The 19,195-nt window shown below is 46.1% G+C and overlaps 1 protein-coding gene across 3 annotated transcripts in view; it reads right to left on the reverse strand.

Moving 5' to 3' along the window:
- EDARADD (EDAR associated death domain) overlaps positions 1-7,960 on the reverse strand; it is a 60,352-nt gene extending 52,392 nt beyond the window's left edge. For 2 of the 3 annotated variants that reach the window (XM_040623806.1, XM_040623805.1), the window contains exon 1: positions 7,790-7,960. In XM_040623806.1, the coding sequence (XP_040479740.1) occupies positions 7,790-7,820 (31 nt within the window). In that variant the 5' untranslated portion in view covers positions 7,821-7,960. Of the gene's footprint in view, positions 1-5,727; positions 5,871-7,789 lie in introns of all 3 variants that reach the window. The other variant, XM_040623804.1, reaches the window with a different exon arrangement.
- Positions 7,961-19,195: the final 11,235 nt, after the last annotated feature.

A 19,195-nucleotide genomic window follows, 5' to 3' on the forward strand; every position in this document is an offset into this window, starting at 1 on the left:
ATATCGATGCCTACCCAGATGCCTCCCTAGTTCTCCCAGCACCACCTCATCCTCTCAGGTCCCTGTGTGACCCTAACAAGGGGGCCGGGGCCCCAATTCAGACTAAGCTGGAATTTCCTAGCAGCCCAGTAGAATACAGACTCAAAATGGATTTAAATCCATGGGATAAAGTAAGTAAGAACCACTTGTGCTCATTCCACCCTGAGTTCGCAGGACTTGTGTGGTCCAAGGAATAGGCAGTTACACCACAGAGCCCTTAGTGTGAAGTCACAGAAGTGCAGAATGATATGGAACTGAGAGGAGCAGCCTGTGCTCAGCCCAGGGTGCGCAGAGGCCATGCGGAGAGAGCAGCAGGAGAGAAGAGCCTGCAGGGGAACTGACAGCTGAGCCTGGAAGGATGAGCTGAAGTGAGACAGGAGAAGGGGGGGAACAGCATTGTAGGTAGAGGGAACAGCATGGGCAAAGGCCAAGAGATGGGAGAGAACACAACATATTCGTGGACTCCAGATACATCCAGCCAGACATACCGAGTGTGGTTATTGAGTTTTTCCTTTCCATGCTTCTCGATCTGGTTCCCGGCTGGGGAGAGGGTGGTGGACGCCACCTCCAGTTTCTTCCTCCCGCCCTCCTGTCACAGCCTTGCCTCAATAATTCCAGTTTCACTAAAGTGTAGCTGGACGATGATGATGTAAAACAAGCCCCCCACCCGTGGTGTGGAATGTTAGCAGGTAACAATAGAATTTCAGGTCCAGGGGCTGTGCAGGAGCTGGGGAGCTGGGGTACGTGGTGGGGGGTTTCTAAACGACCCTCAACAGGATCTGTGCACATACCGCCCGCTACATCTATGACACGTTAGTGCCGTTTCCAGTAGAAAAATCAGCATGAGAGGAAGGAAATGGAGGGCATGGCTGGGAAAGGCAGAATCACCCCAAAATCCGCAGTGAGGAAGCCAACAGCACAGTTAAAATGAAGGCACAGTGGGCTGGGTGCAGAAGGCCTGGGCTCTCCCCGCCACGCCGCTGCTGAGAGCAGCGGTCTGGCCTTGAGTAGGTCCAGGGGTGACCTCGGACGAGCCTCGCAATGTGACCTTGGTGACTCCCCTAAGCGCTTGCTGCCTCAGGCTCCTTCCCCCGTAAAACGCAGTCGGGCCAGGAGACAGATGGCAACCCCGTCCGCCCGCCTCGGACCCACGGGAGCATGTCTCCGGAGGCTGTAAGGTGAACATGAAGAGCCAGCCCAGCAACAGCACCTGTCTGGAGGCCCCAAGTCTCTTGCTTTGGTCCGTAATCTCTGAGAATAGATGGAACTTGCGACGGGAAGGGCACAATGAATTTAGGTTTCTCGTTGTCTGAGGCACGGCCTCAACGCGAAAGGGCCATCAGAAAAGGCCATGGGTTCGGACCTTCAGGGCCTTTGATGGAGTTCGCTGGAACCCCTGACGTAGGTCAGACCGTGGAGGGAGTTCTTCCACACACATCGTGCCACGTTCGCTCACCAGCCAGGCCCACGTGGCGCCCAGCGTGCTCTGCCTGACTCTGCGCCTTCCTCTGCCGGAAAGTCCTGTGGTTCCCGCTCAACTACCTCTGTTTGTAAGGCCCGGATGGCTGTGCACCAAGAAGATTATGTGGAGGAGGGCTGACCCTGGTTATCTGACACTGGTCTGGAAGTAGGAAGTTGTCCTAAAGGATTTCTGAGAGCTCCTGGGGCTGCACATTTACAATATCACTAACTCTAAGATCAAATCATTGATTTGGGAGCATTAAAATGTTTATTTTTACAGGCCCCAGGGAACAGCAGGCAGGGCCCCCAGGCAAGGCTCTGATATCAGAGGAGACAGGAGGCACAGGAGGGGCCAAAACAAACAAGGGGGGCCATGGGAGCTCAGGCCAGGGCTGCACAGGTACCTTCTCTAGCTCTCGGCTGTCCCTCTGCTGTCTCGGGCAGTCCTTTCCTCCCACAGCCACCTGGCCTCTCCTGGATGGGTGAGTCTAGGCAGGGCACAGACCACACTAAATCAGCTGGCAACTGACCCAAAAGGATCCCAGTGCTGGCAGTGAGGACAATGTTTAATTTGTAAGAACATCCGGAATGTTCTCAAAAGGCCTGAGAGAGGCCCAGGGTGAACTCACACAGCATGGCCCTTGGCGAGGGCACCGGGCCTCGCTCTTGGAGACCTCTGGTGAGAGCCAACTAGGCAGGCTGCTTCTCGGGGCCTCCTGTCCCTAGTTGGCAATACTCACGGGGGAACAGAGAGCCTCCACATGTCCCTCCAGCTCTAAAGGTCGGTGCGTGGTGAGAAGCAGGGGCCCCAGAGGCAAAAGAGCATCTTCGGGCTGACGTCACTATGACACAGGATGCCACCGTCCATCGCACCTTCACCCAAAATTCCACTAGAGCTCCCACTTACCTAGTGCCCATCTGTGCCTGTTCTCCACTACTTTCAGAGTTTCTAGAAGTTCACGCACTGACCACCACTGACAGTGGGGGAATCTCCGTCCAGATTGTCCCTTCTCATAAGGATGTCAGTTACAGGAGATTAGGGCCCACTCCCATGACCTCATTGTAACTGGATTACAGCTGCACAGACTCTAGCTCCGAATCAGGTCTCACCCTGACCTACGGGAGATTAGGACGGCAACAAGGTTTCCTGGGGGAAATGCAGTCTGGCCCCCCAAATTCACGTCCTTCCCATGTGCAAAATACCTTCACCCAACGTCCCCCACAGCACTAGTCATCGCAGCATCAACTCTAAGTCCACAACCTCATCCGTCCTCATCCACTCGGAGACCCGAATCTCCGCGGGAGACTTAGGACCGCGGACTGCACCCCACAGCCTCTCCAGAAGCCACAGTCTCGTATTCTGCAACACACGCCCTGTCCTGACATCTCCCTTCACGAGTCACAGCAGACGACGGCCAACAGCGCCTAGACACAGTTCCTCCGAGGAGGTTCAAACACCGCCTCTTGGCAAGGAGGTGGAGGAAAAGGGACCCTCTCCCACTACTGGTGGGAATGCAAACCGGTGGTCACTGTGGAAAATATGGCGGTTCTTCAAAAAGTTAAAAATAGAACTACCCTCTGATCTGGCAATCACACTCCTGGGTATTTACCCAAAGATACAAAAACACTAATTCAAAGGGATACGTGCACCCCAATGTTTACAGCAGCATTATTTATAGTAGCAAATTATGGAAGCAGCCCAAGTGTCCATCGATTGATGAATGGATAAAGTGTAGTGCATATATATGCTTATACACACACACACACAGTGGAATATTATTTAGCCATAAAAATGAAATCTTGCCATTTGCAATGACACAGAGCTAGACAATATAAGGGAAATAAGTCAGAGAAAGACAAACACCATGTGAGTTCACTCATGCGTGGAATTTAAGAAACAAAACAAATGAACAAAGGGACAAAGAGAGAAACGAATTAACAGAGATTCTTAATTATAGAGGATAAACAGATGGTTGCCAGAGGAAGGGTTTGGAGGATGGGTTAAACAGGTGATGGGGATTAAGGAGGGCACTTGTGATGAGCACCGGGTGATGAATGGAAGTGCTGAATCACTATATCATACATCTGAAACTAATGTAACACCGTATGTTAACTACACCAGAATTAAAATTTAAAAAATAAAATTTTAAAAAGAATTAAAAAAAAACACAAAACAAAACAAAACCCACCGCCTCTAAGGATGTTCTTTGGGAGCGACAAGGAGGGAAGCGTGTCAGAGAGCTTCCTGCCTTTCCCGGGCACCAGGAGCCAAGACAGTAAGGCCTTGTGTGCTTCCTAGTGACGAATTCAAGGCAACTCTTCGAACCCGGGATTTCAGAGTTAACTTATTTTTCCTTCATGATTATTTTGTGTGTGTGCGCGATGGCTTTTCTTTTGACCTACGGCTCTTCACGTACCTGGTTCTGAAGAAGCCCCAGAGTCCTAACCCTATCAGGACCCCGAAAGCTCTCAGAACAGCAATGCTGGGTGGCGGTGTGGATGCAGGATTCAGCCTCTCCTCCCGCCTGATTCTGCAGCAGCCCCGCTCTGTCATCCTCAGACCTCAGAGCAGGGGCAGGACCAGGGGCTCGGGAAGGTGCCCACCTAAGAGTGACTTCTGTGGAGGGTGGCCGAGCATGCAGTGTGACAGTCAGGCTCATGCCTACAGACGGGATGGAGCTTGAGAGAGGGCAGGGAAGGAGGAGGGAAGAGAGGGGACAAAGGGACCAAAGAGGAGATTCAGACAAGGGGAAGTAATTGGGAGAGAGAGAAGAAAATCTAGAAGACAGGCATGCAAGAAAGGAAAAGAGAGGAAGTTGGCATTGGGAAAGCTCACCAGCAGGGAAGGAGTGAAGGAAGCGGGGAGGGAAGGGGAGAGGGAGAAGGCAAAACTGCCGCAGGCCATGGCTCCCTCGTGCATCTGAACAAGAGCTGGCCAGTAGGGCTTGTCAAACACGGCGCTCACTGGCTGGTCCTGGTTTCTGCTTCCAGGGCTACTGGGCTTTGCCAGGAGGGCAGGCAGCCACCTGGGACCCACCTGAGCCCACAGGAGGGCTGGGAGGGGCGGGGAGAGGTAAGACGTGACTAGGCGCCGTCCTGAGCTGCTCCCAGCCACCAGCCTGGCCACGCGGTGCAGAAGGAACCCCAGAACAAAAGAAGGACACATGCCCGCAGCCGCTGGCCCTGGGCACTTAGCTCACTGCAGTGAATCGCACCACCTCCTCACCCAGGCTTTCAAAGCCTCTTTCTTCCTTCCTGGCTTTCACGTCTGTATGAACGCGAGCCAGATTTTCCTCACCTCCGACAGACGATTCTGACTCATCCCATGTTAGATTTTTATTAGTGGCAGAGATAGAGTAAGATAGCAACTGCAACTAGAATGACTATTTTCCTTCCATGTGATCCCAACAGTCTCATACGTTTTCTCCATGTAAAAAGTCGTCTCCTTCCCTTCATCTCATAACGTGGTCTAATAGTAAACACACACCTCTGTTAGACGCAGGTGCAGATACAAATGTCTTTTTCTTTTTAACTTTAAAAAGTGAAGTCAGTGAACACACCTAACTTGATGAAGTTTCTAAAATGTCAATCCAAGAAAAGCTTTTTGTGCCCAGTTTGAAGCGTCTGAGGTGAAATTTTTAAATCCTTTCGCTCACTCGATGAGGCAATAAGGAGTTAACCAGGGCTTCCTATGTGCTGAGCACTGTGTCGGGCGTTCTAGCTAAGGGGACATGCGCTCCATCCCAGAGCTTGGAGGTGAGCTGGGGAGAGACCGCAGTGACACAACCACAGCTGGACACGGAGGCCTGCGCTAGAAAGGAAAGAACAGGGCGCATGGACAGCGTATACCCTGGGGCTTTTGAGCTGAAGTCTGAAGAATAAGAAGGAGGTAACTGCAGTGAGGAGTGGTGGGGGGAGACGAAGAGGGTCTTCCCAGCAATGGGAATCACCTGTACAAAGGCTCGGAGACAGGAGGGATGAGGGCTCTCCAGGGGAAAAGGAGGCAGAGTGGCTGAAGGGCAGAGAGGCAGGGACAGAACAGACATCAGTCAGTTGGAGGGCTAGAGATGGATGTGCCGACTACTGACACCTTGTAAGGACTGAGAGTTTGTTAGAAAATCACTGCAGGTTTCTTAGTAGACAAATGACGGGAACTGATATGTCTTTGAAAGGCCACTCTGGCTGCTGTTTGGCGAAGGGGTTGGTAAAAGGCAGGTGTGCACACACCAGGTGGGAGATGAGTGTAGGAAATCAGGTGAGGGAGCATGGTACTTGATGGGGGTACACGTGAACGTTGCCTTTAACGAGTTCCACAAATGGGCACCATCTGGGGCTTCATTACAGCACTGGAAGGGGTAGCTGGGTGTGTCCTGGAGGTTACAGAAACAGGAGAAAGGGAAGTCATTTTAGTCTTTTTTTAACTGGAGGAACCCTCACCTTATTGATAGAATTCCAGAGTGAGAATGGCTGGACATGAGGACCTCTTTGAGCTGTCTGAATAGGTTCTCCGACATCTTCGCAAGTGACAAGGAGACCCCTACCTTAGGAGGCTTCTCCCCTCTTTGTAGCCCAAAAGATTTCACCTACAGATTTGGGTTCTCCCTCTTAAAGTCAAGGAGACAGAGTCCTTCCGAAGGACACCCTCCTATCATCCTACCCTCTCATCATGCCTCATGTGCTGGGACTTCCCAAACCTATTGTTCCAGGTTGTGAGCATCCATTTTGGCAGGGCCGGGCCGACCAAGACCACCATGGGAAATCCAGATCCTGTAGTGCTGTTACGTAGGGTCACCTACGACCGTATTCGCTGCCCTGGTGGCCTCTTCACGCAGTGACTCACTGAAGCTTTTTACACATTGTTTCACTAGTAAGCCTGAGTTCCTGAGCCTTGTCTTCTCTGGTACCCTTAATTTTTAGGGGCCCAAGCGGATTTTACACTTATCCCCATTCAATGGATCCCTGCATCCCCAAGATCTTTTTGAATCCCCTTCACCATGACCACTGAATGAGATGGAGACCACTGTTGGTAACAACAGGCCTAACACCTCTTGGTGCTTCATCCATTAGGTTCCTGGAAGAGGAGGAGGATGTGGAGGTGAGTGGGGATGGGAGTGGGAGGATTTCTCCCCTCCCTTTCTGTTTTCCCAAATAATGGGTATGGAGGGAGGGAAAGGATATCCAGACTATTTATTTATTTTCCATCTCCCATCGATACAATGTTTACCATTCCCCACTTGAAGAATTTAGCTCTTTCTTTAGAATCTCCAGGAAACTCTCCCAAACCCAGCACACCAGGATGCCAATGTCGCTGTCTTCTGACTCACCTACAGATATTGTCTCTTCCTAACTGCTCAAGTCACAGACTCATGGCGGAATGTTCCAGCCCTGTCCAAGCCCAAGCAATAAACTAGGAAGCAGGTTTACCTAAGCAATTACATGCAGTTCTGTATCTGTGTGTATGGTTCTCTCCCTAGCCTTTCCAACCTCAGCAAAACAAGAAAAAGCCCCAGTGTGCCCTGGCGAACATATCGTTCATTCATTCCTGTGTTCAACAGTCACGGGGGATCCATCCGGCCAAGACCGTGGGAGAGCAAGGACGGAGGAATCCTGGAAGGTGAAGTCTGAGGAGGATTTCAAATCCAAATAAGAGATTAAAGAAAAACCTAGACTCAGTCCTCAGGTACACACAGCATTTTAAATTAAGGCTAGAACTGGAGGCCATTCTGATTAAAGGCCTCTGCAGGTGGGATCCCACAGGTGGGATCCGGCTCTCCCTTTCGTGCGTACACATTTATGAAAAGGCTCTGAGGGCCAATATACAGAACAAAACCATTAAATAAAAGTGAAAATGAGGAGAGAAGAGGAGACTTGAGAAGGCATGTGAGCGGGGAGAAAGGAAGGGGGGGGGATGAAAATCACTCCTTGCGCTCTTGGCCGCCGGAGAAGTTTGAGAGGCTTGTTTCAACCTGGGATCCCGAGTCCAGAACAAAAGCTGCGCGGCCGCAGCGTGGGAAGCGGGCAGACGCGCCCCGGGCACGCGTGGGGGTGCCGAGCGTTGGGGGCCAGTGCGCCCGCCCGCGAGGGGGAAGCTCGCCGCGCCCTCGGGGCCCGGGCGCTGCCGCCGTCCCCGGCCCGACCCCGCGCGGACCCGGCTCGCCCCGGGGCAGGGGGGAATCCGGGGGTCTCGGGAGGCTGGGCCCCGACAGTCCCGCGGCAGCTGCGGCCGCCCCGCGAGCTCCGGGCCCGCGGTTCCCGCTCCCGGGGAAGGAGCGGCTCGGCGTCACTTTACCTGCGCGCAGAGGGTCGTCCGGAGAAGCCATGGGGCGCGGTGGGGCGGACGGGCGCCCGAGCGGGGCTGCGCGGCCTCGGGGACCGGGCAGGAGAGCGGGAGCGCAGGGATGGCGGGTCCGGCCGGCCCTGCAGTTCCGACGCGGCCGCAGCACACCCCCGCGGCGCCGCGCGCCCCTCCTCCTGCAGCACCTCCACCGCCTCCCAGACTCTCCGCGGCGTCCTCCTCGCGCTCACTTCCTGCTTCGGCAATTAGCAAAGCCCGTGCTCCGCGCCGCCGCCTCCCTCCCTCCCTCCCTCCCGAGGCGCGGGCCCGGCCGGGGCGCGGGGAGGGGCCCTCGGGGGCCCGGAGCGTCGCCAGCGTCGGCAGCGGGCGTCCTTGCAGCCTCGCGCCCCGGCTCAGCGAGCTGATGTTTGTGCGCGGCCCACGCCTGGCTGCGAAGAAATGATTAGCCCAGCGCTGGGCTGCAGTCTCCGGTCGCTCTGCTGGCTCCCTAATCGCGCCCGTGGCCAGGACACAGCTTTCCCGACGCAGGCCAGCGCTGAGATGCCTGCCTGCTCGTCTTCAGGCAGAGTATGCCGCTGCCTGATGGCACACACGACTGACTTCGATCTGAGTTTTTCTTTGGGATCAGTTATTACATGACCTCCAGGGTAGATGCTGCACAAAGGGAGTGAAAAGAGGGCGCCTGATACGCACCCGTACAGCCGCTGAGAAAAACAGCTCGGGGTTCTCTCGGAAATGCAGAATGGGACCTTAATAGAAGAGCGCTACGGTTTAATCGAAAAGGGATTAGGCACCAGTTACTTAAGGGAGTACAGATTGGAATCGTTTACCAAGAATACATTTAAAATACTTACATTTTAACTAAACCTATCATCAGTCATGAGTCTATTACACAAAGGTTACAGGCAATTTAAATTTAATAGCCTCTCTTCAGGATTTTAAATAATCCATGTCTGCCTTGGCACACGAGAATGGAAAGATAGGAAATGGTTTGTAAGAGATAACATAATAGCTTTTAGTGTACGGTCTTAGCAATTTATCATAAAGCAGGTGCCTCCAGCTAAAAACTCAGCTTTGAAAAACGCGGAAAAGCAGCAACGTCTACATACCCTCTCGGTGACCAGGGGCTTGCTTTATGCCTCTCATCATCATCTGTTTTGTAGCCCTGAGGCCCATGGCGCTCTCTAAGTTAGTGTCTTACTCTCCGGACTATGCCGTGGAAGCTGTGCCAGCCTCAGGAGGGTCCTGCTGGGCGTCTGAAGAGCGTACAACCTTCTAGAGGAAGCTTTCTGGGGAATTTAGCAAATGGGAGGATAAACTTCCCTTTGATCTGCTTCTGATAAGAAGGGAAAAAAATTTTTTTTTTAAGATTTTATTTATTTATTCGACAGAGATAGAGACAGCCAGCGAGAGAGGGAACACAAGCAGGGGGAGTGGGAGAGGAAGAAGCAGGCTCATAGCAGAAGAGCCTGATGCGGGGCTCGATCCCACAATGCCGGGATAACACCCTGAGCTGAAGGCGTCTGCCTAACCGCTGTGCCACCCAGGCACCCCATGAAGGGAAGTTTTTTTTAAGAGTGTTTTCTCTCCGAATCTATTTTGAGGTTTGGTTTGTCGTTCTTTCTGACGTCTCATGAAGATGGAATCACTTCTGAAAGTCGGTGTCGGGAACCACGTACCAAGTTGAGCTATCCTGTTAGCTGCGCAAGCTCGGTCATTGCTCTGCAGCTGGTCTGCTTTTCAAAACCCTGAACTCTGCTGCATCTTGGTATCACGGCCATTCTGTAGTATGTCAGATAGGAGAGAGGCGGCAGGGATGCACTTTCGGGCTGATTTTCTTTACAAGGCAGATGGACCGTGGATGTAGGTTATTATTTCCTTGCATTCAATTTCCCTGTACCTCCTTTTCTATGAGTTGCGACTGTAACCCATCATTATCTTGATCGTTGCCACGTGCTTTGTGAACTATAAAGTGTGCACTACAAATGGGAGCGCTTTTTTTGCAATTTACAAAAAACTAATTTAAAAACAATTCTCATCCATCAGAGTTCCCAAAGGGTTCCCACCCAAACTATTTGCTGTCATCACAGTATGTCATTCTGCTTTTGCTTCTATTGCTACCCAGTGTTTTAAAACGCTCTTTAAAATGGGCATTTTTGACATTTCCTAATAGTACATACACACTCATGAATCTCAGAATCATGATAAATGGGTAGTGGACTTGGTCATCACAGACTCAACCATGCTGGATTTGACTCATGGGCCTGACACTGAGCCTGGGTTATAAAGTCTGAGCGTGTAAGATTTTGCAGGATTGTGACAGTTCAGTGGAATATATATATATATATATATATATATATATATATTATATCCCTAAACCAGTGTCTCTCACATAGTAGGTACAAATACACCAGCTCCCTTCCTGCCTTCATTCTGTCCTTGGAATTTTGTCGATTGGGAGAAGTTCCTACTGCCTTTGTTACAAGAAATAAACTGATACGTATTACAGTGTTGGTGCCCAGCATCGAGCAATGAGTTGAGTGAGAGCATTAACATACCTTTTGAACTGCCCATTGCCCCCCAAGCACCGAACAAAGTGTGAAGCCCTGGGGAAACCAAAGTGAGAGTCCCCAACTTTTAGGAGTTTATGATCAAGAGAGATTTGCAGACACTGTTTCCCTGTAGAGCCAGGGTACCAAATGTTTATGCCAGGAAGAGAGTATGTGTGGAAGAAAGGCACTAATGATGGATGAAGTCATTTGGCTGGGTGGTGACTATCCCCAAACCGGCAATTTGCCATGAAAGCTTCCAGGCAAATTTGAGATCTTTATTCGTGACAATATGGCTACAGCTTTAAGTGGAAAAATACACACAAACACACATGTAAAAAACCAAACCCCCCCCCAAAAAAAACTGTTGGTCTTGTGTCTTTTCACGGATAATGACAGTTATCAGAAATGTTATCTTTAAATGGGGGAAAACCGCAACTCAAAATATATTTCATTTGATTCATCACAGAATATGCTGTTTTGTTCACTTTACCCCATTTTTGTTCAGTGTTATTTAAAATTATGCAATCTGAGATAAAAAGTTATATTCTTGAGGATATGTCCATTGTACACAAATGACCCCAGCGAACTGGGCTCCCGGACAGGGACTGATGTATACAAAAGTGGCTAGAGCTATAATGGTAGTGCATGGATTGGGGGCTACGGGAGGCTCCTTTTGTTCCAGAATGAGACAATGCCTCCCTCAGTTGCATTTGCTTGATTCAGCCTTGTGGAATTGTGTGTGATGGACGAGGCCTAAGTGGGAGTTAATACGTTTGCTTGTCTCCTTAAATTTTGTCCAGAGTGTGTTAAGGCAGTCGTAGGGGACCTTGACGGTTTTGCCATTTGACTTCTCATACTAATGCCCCAGGTTTCTTCCAGAGAATCACCATTCCCACTGTCAGTCCACGTGGTTGGGTGGTGGCAACTTCACCCTGACTCTGGCAGTTGGTATGTGACCCCATACTGGCCTTTCAGAACATCGGTGAGTGAGGCCGTGAGTCTCGGAGATGCACGTACCGTTGCTGGGTCAGTGGGGAGATGGGTCTCTAAATAACTAGCCTGAGATCACCATACTTGTGCACAGTGGAAGAAAGAAGCAGAGGGACACGTTTGCCAGGGTGCACATCACAGAGAGCCTTGACTGCCAGACGAAAGCATTTGAGACTATTTTCCAGGCAACAGGAAGCCAGGAAGCTAGTTTTGAAAAGCAGCACACGAAAATTGGTGTTTTTGGAGGATTAGTCTGGCAGCTGTGTGTAGGATAGGGTGGAGGAAGGAGAGAACGCAATCCTTGAGTGTATTTAATCTTTACAATGCACTGTAATTTATTACAGAGTTGAATTTGCATCCTTATCCAAATGTGAGGGAAGCTCATGTCTGAAAATTGTAAATGTTCTTTTGTTGCCTTTTTAAGCATTCCTTGTCTCATACGAAGTGATTGCTTAACAAATTTGCAGGTGTGCGTTAAAATGATGTATTCCAAAATGTTAACAGAGGGACTAAAAAACTTATGTAAGTAAAATATTATCATTTTTGCTGATTTGAAGCCTATCTGACAAGGAACATGGCATTCTGGTGCCTATATTTAAACATGAATAATTCTTTTAAAGATTTTATTTATTTATGTGACAGAGAGACAGCCAGCGAGAGAGGGAACACAGCAGGGGGGAGTGGGAGAGGAAGAAGCAGGCTCATAGCGGAAGAGCCTGATATGGGACTCGATCCCGGATCGCCAGGATCACGCCCTGAGCCGAAGGCAGACGCCTTAACGACTGCACTACCCAGGCGCCCCTAAACATGAATAATTCTTAAACTTCCTCTACTCACTTATAGAAAAGCCCTTTTTCGTACAGAAGATTACATCTCTGTACGGTTTTGCCATCTGACTTCTCATAGTAATGCCCCAGGTTTCTTCCAGAGAATCACCATTTCCACTTTCAGTCCACGTGGTTAGGCGGTGGCAACTTCACCCTGACTCTGGCAGTTGGCACGTGACCCCATACTGGCCTTTCAGAACATCGGTGAGTGAGGCCGTGAGTCTAGGAGATGCCCTCTTGCCTCCTCCTCCAGCTTGCTTTGAATTATTTACCATCCAGAAGCATGAGCTAGAAAACCAGTTTTTGTGCTGTGTTTGGTTTTCCACGGAGTCGCACAGTGTGGGTGATTCTCAGTATGGTGTGTTGCTAAAACATTTCAAAGGCCATGGATAGGAAGGGGGAGGTGCAGAGGGGTAAGGAGACAGGAGAGAAGGTATGGCTCGCTAATGAGCACTTTATTCTAGAATCTTCCTCCAGCCTTGGGATCTGACCACTCACAGGTGTGTGCCAGTGCCTTGATCTTACGGGCCATCATGCTCAGCATCTTCCAGCTGCTTTCTTAGTGAATACAGTTTATTTCTTGCTCCAGATTTTGAGAGAAAAATCTGTTCAGAGGGACGAGCTTTACACATTAAACCCTGAAACCTAAGTAATTGGAGGAGATTTTGTTGTTTCTGCTGTTAGAAGAGGACAGATGAGAAGAAAACCTGGTGTTATCAGTGACCAGCGAAAACCTGTATAGTAAGCACCCCAGAACTTAGTTTCCTGGGTTGTGCACCCCCCGAATGTGGAACACAGGCTCAAGTTGGTGACTCAGAAATCTACAAAATCATCCATTGTTAGATAAATTATTTTAACAACTCGTCATTTAGAATTCATTCTGAGCTAAGACAGGAAGGTGGGCCCCCAGCTCACGTTCTCTCTCTCTCAAATAAATAAATAAAAATTAAAAAAAAAGAAGAAGCTTCAATATTGTAAAGATATTCATGATTCCCTAATTAATCTATGGAGTTAATAAATCCCAATGAAGCTAATAAGATTTTCTTAGAACATGAAACTAGTTGCAAATGTATATGAAAGGATAAATAAGATAATTTTGAGAAGGAATAACAAAGTGGGGGGATTTGCCCTACAAGATAGCAAGATATTATAAAGCAACAGTAATTAAAGGAGTTGGTGTAAAAAAAAAAAAAAGATTAATGGGGGCAGAAAAAATTCAAGCACAGATTTTTGTATCTTTTGGGAATTTGCTATATGACAAGAGACATTTAAATGGTGAGGGGCGCCTGGGTGGCTCAGTCCGTTAAGCATCCAGCTCTTGGTTTCTGCTCAGGTCATGATCGCAGGGGTCTGTGTGGCGAGCCCTGCCTCAGCCTCCACACTCAGCGAGGAGTCTGCTTGGGTTTGTCTTCCTCTGCACCTTCTCCCACTGACACACACGCAGGTGCCCTCTCTCTCTCAAATAAATAAATAAATAAATAAATAAATCTTTTTTTTTTTAAAGTAAGTAAGTGGTGAGAAGATGGACAGTTCAAAAATAGTATTGGGATATTTTGCTATTTAGATAGCAAACAATGTAATTTATATCCCTACCTCACCTTATACACAAAAGTAAGCTTCAAATAGATGAAATATCTAATATTAAAGCATTTAACTTTAAAATTACTAAGAGAGACTATAAGAGAGAATGTCTTAATAACTTCAGTAGCAGGAAGGGCTTTCTTTTTAAAAAAATATTTATTTATTTGGGGGGGTGGGGGGGCAGAGGGACAGGGAGAGAGAGTCTTAAGCAGACTCTGTGCTGAGCACTGAGCCCAACTTGGGGCTGGATCTCTTGACCCTAAGATCACGACCTGAGCAGAAAGCAAGACGAGTCACTTAACTGACTGCACCACCCAGGCACCCCAGGAAAGGCTTTCTTAAGGCCAAAAAAGAAACAGACATAAAAGAAAAACCTGATAAACCTAACTGGATAAAAATTCAAATTTTGCACCATAAAGGCAATAGAAAATTATAAAATGGGGATAAACTTAGAGAAATTATATATAATATTCTATTTTATAGCTATAACAAAATATAAAATAAAATTTAATTATAAAATATTTGTATTTCTAATTATAAAATAGAACAGTATATAATATATAATTTATATATATATATAAAATAAACGATCAGCATCCGAAGCTGTCAGCATTCATTTAAATAAAGTATGTTAAAAAATAATATAAGATTAGATAAAGACTAACTAGAAAATTCCTAGAAGAAACCAAAATGATCAATAAAAATATGATAAGACGCTCAACCTTATAAAAATAAGAGAAACACAAATTAAAGCAACAGTGAGCTAGCAGACTGGCAAAAACTTAAAAGCTCGCCAATATCAAATACGGGCAAGATTGCAAAGAAAGAGGTCTTCATACAGTGTAGGAATGTAAAGTGATATGGTCACATTGAAGAGCAGTTTGACCTAAAACTGCTAAGTTTGCTAAAATTGACCTGAAATTTCCCTAAAGGAACACCTACATGTGATACAAGGAGGCATGCATATGAATGTTGGTTGCAGCCTTGTTCGTAACAGCCAATATTAGAAACAACCTAAATGCCAATCAACAGGAGAATAAATAAATACATAATATAGTCATGCAATGCAGTATTTTACAGAAGCTGCCAAAAACCAGCTAAAAAACATTTTAAATGAAAAAACAAGTCGCAAAATGATATGAGGGGTAGACATAAGCCAATCTATGTTTTCTATAACTACATGTAAAAATTTTAAGAAACGGATACATATCAACTTTGCCTTCTGACCACGGTAGAGTAACAGGAACCAGATTTACCCTCCTGCCTGAAACAAGAACAAAAACCCAAGTAAAATATATGAAACAACAGTTTTTAAGGCACTACACATCAGACAAAAAAGGTCAGTGATTCCTAAGAGCCAGGATATAAGCAAGGTGATTCCTATGATTGCCCCAGCTTGTTGCCTTAAGGGAATTTCCAGGCTACAGTGCAGAGAAAGGGAACACAGACCTTTCTAAGGCCTATGATTCCCTGATGGGAAGAGATGTAGGTAGAAGTCACGGGACAGAAGGCTGTAGAGACTTCACAGAAAGTTCCTCAGAGACCCATGGATTGCCCCTCTTGACTACTCAGCATGACATTTCCTGATGGAAGCGTTCATGTTAGAAATCACCCACAGTTGGAGAAAGGATGATTAGAGGGACTATGTTAGAGGATTAGAAGGGACAATACCTGGTGCTCACTCAGAGCCATGAATAGTGCTTAGCCCTACCAACCAGACTGGAAAAACCTCTATTTCATGGGAATTTGGTAGAGTACACAGAAGAGTCTTGCCCAGTAGTGCAGAATAATTAGAATAATTATGCCTGGACTGATCAAGCCCTCCCCAGTTCCACCCAACAAATCTTAAAAGCAAGACCCAAAAGTATCAAACTCTTTTCAAGTAACTTAGCTGCATCCTGAAAACCTCAATAAATACAAATACAAAATATAGAAATGCAAAAATATCCAGTACCCAACAAGATACATGCACAGGTCTGGGATACAGAGATTACTAGGCTTGCAAGAAGTAGGAAAACATAGGCTCATAATGACGAGAAAAACTAGGTAATTGAGACTAATCCAGAACTAACACAAATGTTAGACTTAACAGAGAAGGACATTACAGCTTTTATTGTAACTGTATTCCATAGGTTTGGTGAGCTAAGTAGAGACACAGAAACTATTAAAAAACCCAGAATGGGGACGTCTGGGTGGCTCAGTCAGTTAAGCATCTGCCTTCAGCTCAGGTCCTGATCCCAGGGTCCTGAGATCAAGCCCCACATTGGGCTCCTTGATCATCAGGGAGTCCCCTTCACCTTCTGCCTGCCACTCCCCCTGCTTGTGCTCTCTCTTTCTCTCTCTGACAAATAAGTAAATCTTTAAAAAAATAAATAAAATAAAAAACCCAAAATAAAACTTTTGGAGATTAAAACTATAACACCTAAGGAGGGGAAAATACATTGGATGGGATTAACAACAGATAAGATGTTGCAGAAGAAAAGATTAGTGACTTTACGACACAGCAATTGAAAGCATTGAAAATGAGCCTCAGAGAGAAAAAATAATTTAACAAAAATGAACTGTGGGACAACTTCAAGCCACCTAACATACATGTAACTGAAAACCCTGAAATGGAAAGATGGAGGGGAACCAAAAATTGTTCGAAGAGGTAATGGCTGAAAGGTTTCCAAATTGGATGGAAACCTTAAACCCACAGATCCAAAAAGCTCAGTGAACCCCAAGCACTAGAAACATGAAAACAACTTCACCAAGCCTCACATAATCAATTTGCTCAAAGCCATAGACAAAGACAGTCGTAAGGCAGCCACAGGGAAAAAGGATACATTACAGAGGGACAAAATGAAGAATTACAGCATATTTCTCATCAGAAACCATGCAGGAGATGGTGGAGCAATGTTTTTAAAGAACTGAAAGAAAAAAAAAAACCTGTCAACTGAGAATTGTACACTCAGTAGAAATGTATTGCAAAAATAAAGATGACGTATTTTTTAGACATACAGAAGTTGAAAGAGTTTGTCTTTGTCAGACTGGCACTAAATGAATTGTTAAGGGAAGACCTTCAGGCAGACAAGAACATGACACCAGATGGAAATTTGGATCTTCACAAAGGCATGAAGAACAAATGATGAATATGTTGTTACATAGAAAAGGATTTTTTTCTTGGTCAGTGTATTTAAAAGCTACTTGTTTTTTAAAAAAAATTTTATTTATTTATTTGAGAGAGTGAATGAGGGAGAGAGAGAGGGCAAGAGAGAAGGAGCAGAGGGAGAGGGAGAAGCAGACTCCCCTGCTGAGAAAGGAGCCTGACGCAGGGACTCAATCCCAGGAGTCCAGGATCATGACCTGAGCCAAAAGCAGATGCTTAACCAACTGAGCCACCCAGGTGTCCCAAAAGCTAATAGATTTTTAAAGCAAAATGGTAACAATATATGTGGGGTTTATAATATATGTGGAAGTGAAATTAATGTCAACAATGACTCAAAAGCCTGGAGGAGAGAAAAGGAAGTATATGTTTCTAAGGTTCTAATGCAGGAATTGTTAAAATATCATTTAAAGCTGTACTGTGATATGTTAAAGATGTATAAATAAAATCTAAAACAACCACCAAAATAAAAAATAAGAGTTATGGTTAATAAGCCAATAAAGGAAAAAATGAAGCCAGAAATAATACAACTTGGCAGTTTCTTAAAAAAATTAAATGTGTACCTACCACCCTTATTCACTCAAGAGCAATTAAACCATGTCTGAAAGCAATGTGCATGAATATAAAAACCTAAAACTATAAGAAGAAAACAGAGGAGAAATTCTTGTGGCTTCGGGTTCAGCTAGGATTTCTTAGGTACAACACCAAAAATACATACCTATTTAAATATTGAAATATTGGCCTTCATCAAATTTTTAAAATTTTCCTTTTCTAAAGAAACTTAGAATAATGGAAAGTCCAGCCACTGCTGGGAGACAATATTGGCAAATGATGTGTTTGACAAAGGACTTTTCCCCAAAATATGAAAAGAACCCTCAACACATAAAGAAACAAACAACCCAATGAAAATGGACAAAACATTCAAAGAAACACTTCACCAAGGAAGATGGCAAATAAACACTTACATCACTAGCATTTTAGGAAATTCTAATTAAAACCATAATGAGATACTTTAACACCTGTTAGGAAGGCTAAAATTTAAGACTGATCATGCCGAATGTTGACAAGGATATGGAGGAACTGGAATCCTCCACCCAGTGGTTGCAATGTTGAGTACAACCTGCTTGGAAAACCATTTGGCATTTTCTTGAAAATTTAAATACGCACCTACAACATGATCTTGCTACTCTACATATTTATCCAAGTTTTAAAAAGTCACACATCTAGACAAAGACTTGTGCACAGTTCACTGCAGTTTTATTTGTAATAACTCCAAACTGGAAACAACCCAGATGTCCATCAAAAGGTAAATGGGTAAAAATATTGAGGTATACCTTTAGCGTGGAACACTACTCAGTAATAAAGGGAATTAACTCTTGGGGCGCCTGGGTGGCACAGCGGTTGAACGTCTGCCTTCGGCTCAGGGCGTGATCCTGGCGTTCTGGGATCGAGCCCCACATCAGGCTCCTCCACTATGAGCCTGCTTCTTCCTCTCCCACTCCCCCTGCTTGTGTTCCCTATCTCGCTGGCTGTCTCTGTCTCTGTTGAATAAATAAATAAAATCTTTAAAAAAAAAAGGGAATTAACTCTTGCACACATAACAGCTCAGATGAATCTTCAAATAGTTATTCTGAGTGAGAGAGGCCAGAAAAAGGGAAGAGTACATAATGTGTGCCTCCATTTATATAAACCTACTGAAATGCAAACTCATCTATAGTGATAGAAAGCTGATCAGTGGGTGTCTAGGATGGAGGTTGGGAAGGAAGTGTGATGACAAAGGGAAATGAGTAAACCTGGGGGATGGATAGGTCCAGCACATAGAGCTCGGGGTAATGCTTTCATAGGTGTACATGCATGTCAGAGCTTACCAAAGGGTACAGTCTAAGTATGTGTAGCTGGGTGTATGATAATTATACCTCGATAAAGCTTTTCTTGTTTTCGTAAGGATGGATACATGCCAAATTTATAACAATGGCTAATAATGGTTATCTCTGGGCAACAAGGGAAGATAACCAGGATAGGAAGAGATGAATGCTTCAAGAGACTTTAGCTTTTTCTGTAATGTCCTAATTTTAGACATAAATATTTATTTATGTATATATTATTTAGTTAAAAATTTAAATAGATAATTTGGAAATAGTTTTCATAAAGGTGCCTACTTAACAAAAATCAGTCTCGACCTACCTTGTGCCCCCCCCCAATAAACACTGTTTCAGGCTGATCTGTTTGCAAAGAATTAGTCACTTGAAAAATTTTCCTTCATTCTTCTCATTTTCCAGATTATGAAATTTCAATATTGCAGGCT

The sequence above is a fragment of the Ursus maritimus genome, unplaced genomic scaffold, assembly GCF_017311325.1.
Source record: "Ursus maritimus isolate PB19 unplaced genomic scaffold, ASM1731132v1 scaffold_7, whole genome shotgun sequence".
NCBI lineage: Eukaryota > Metazoa > Chordata > Mammalia > Carnivora > Ursidae > Ursus > Ursus maritimus.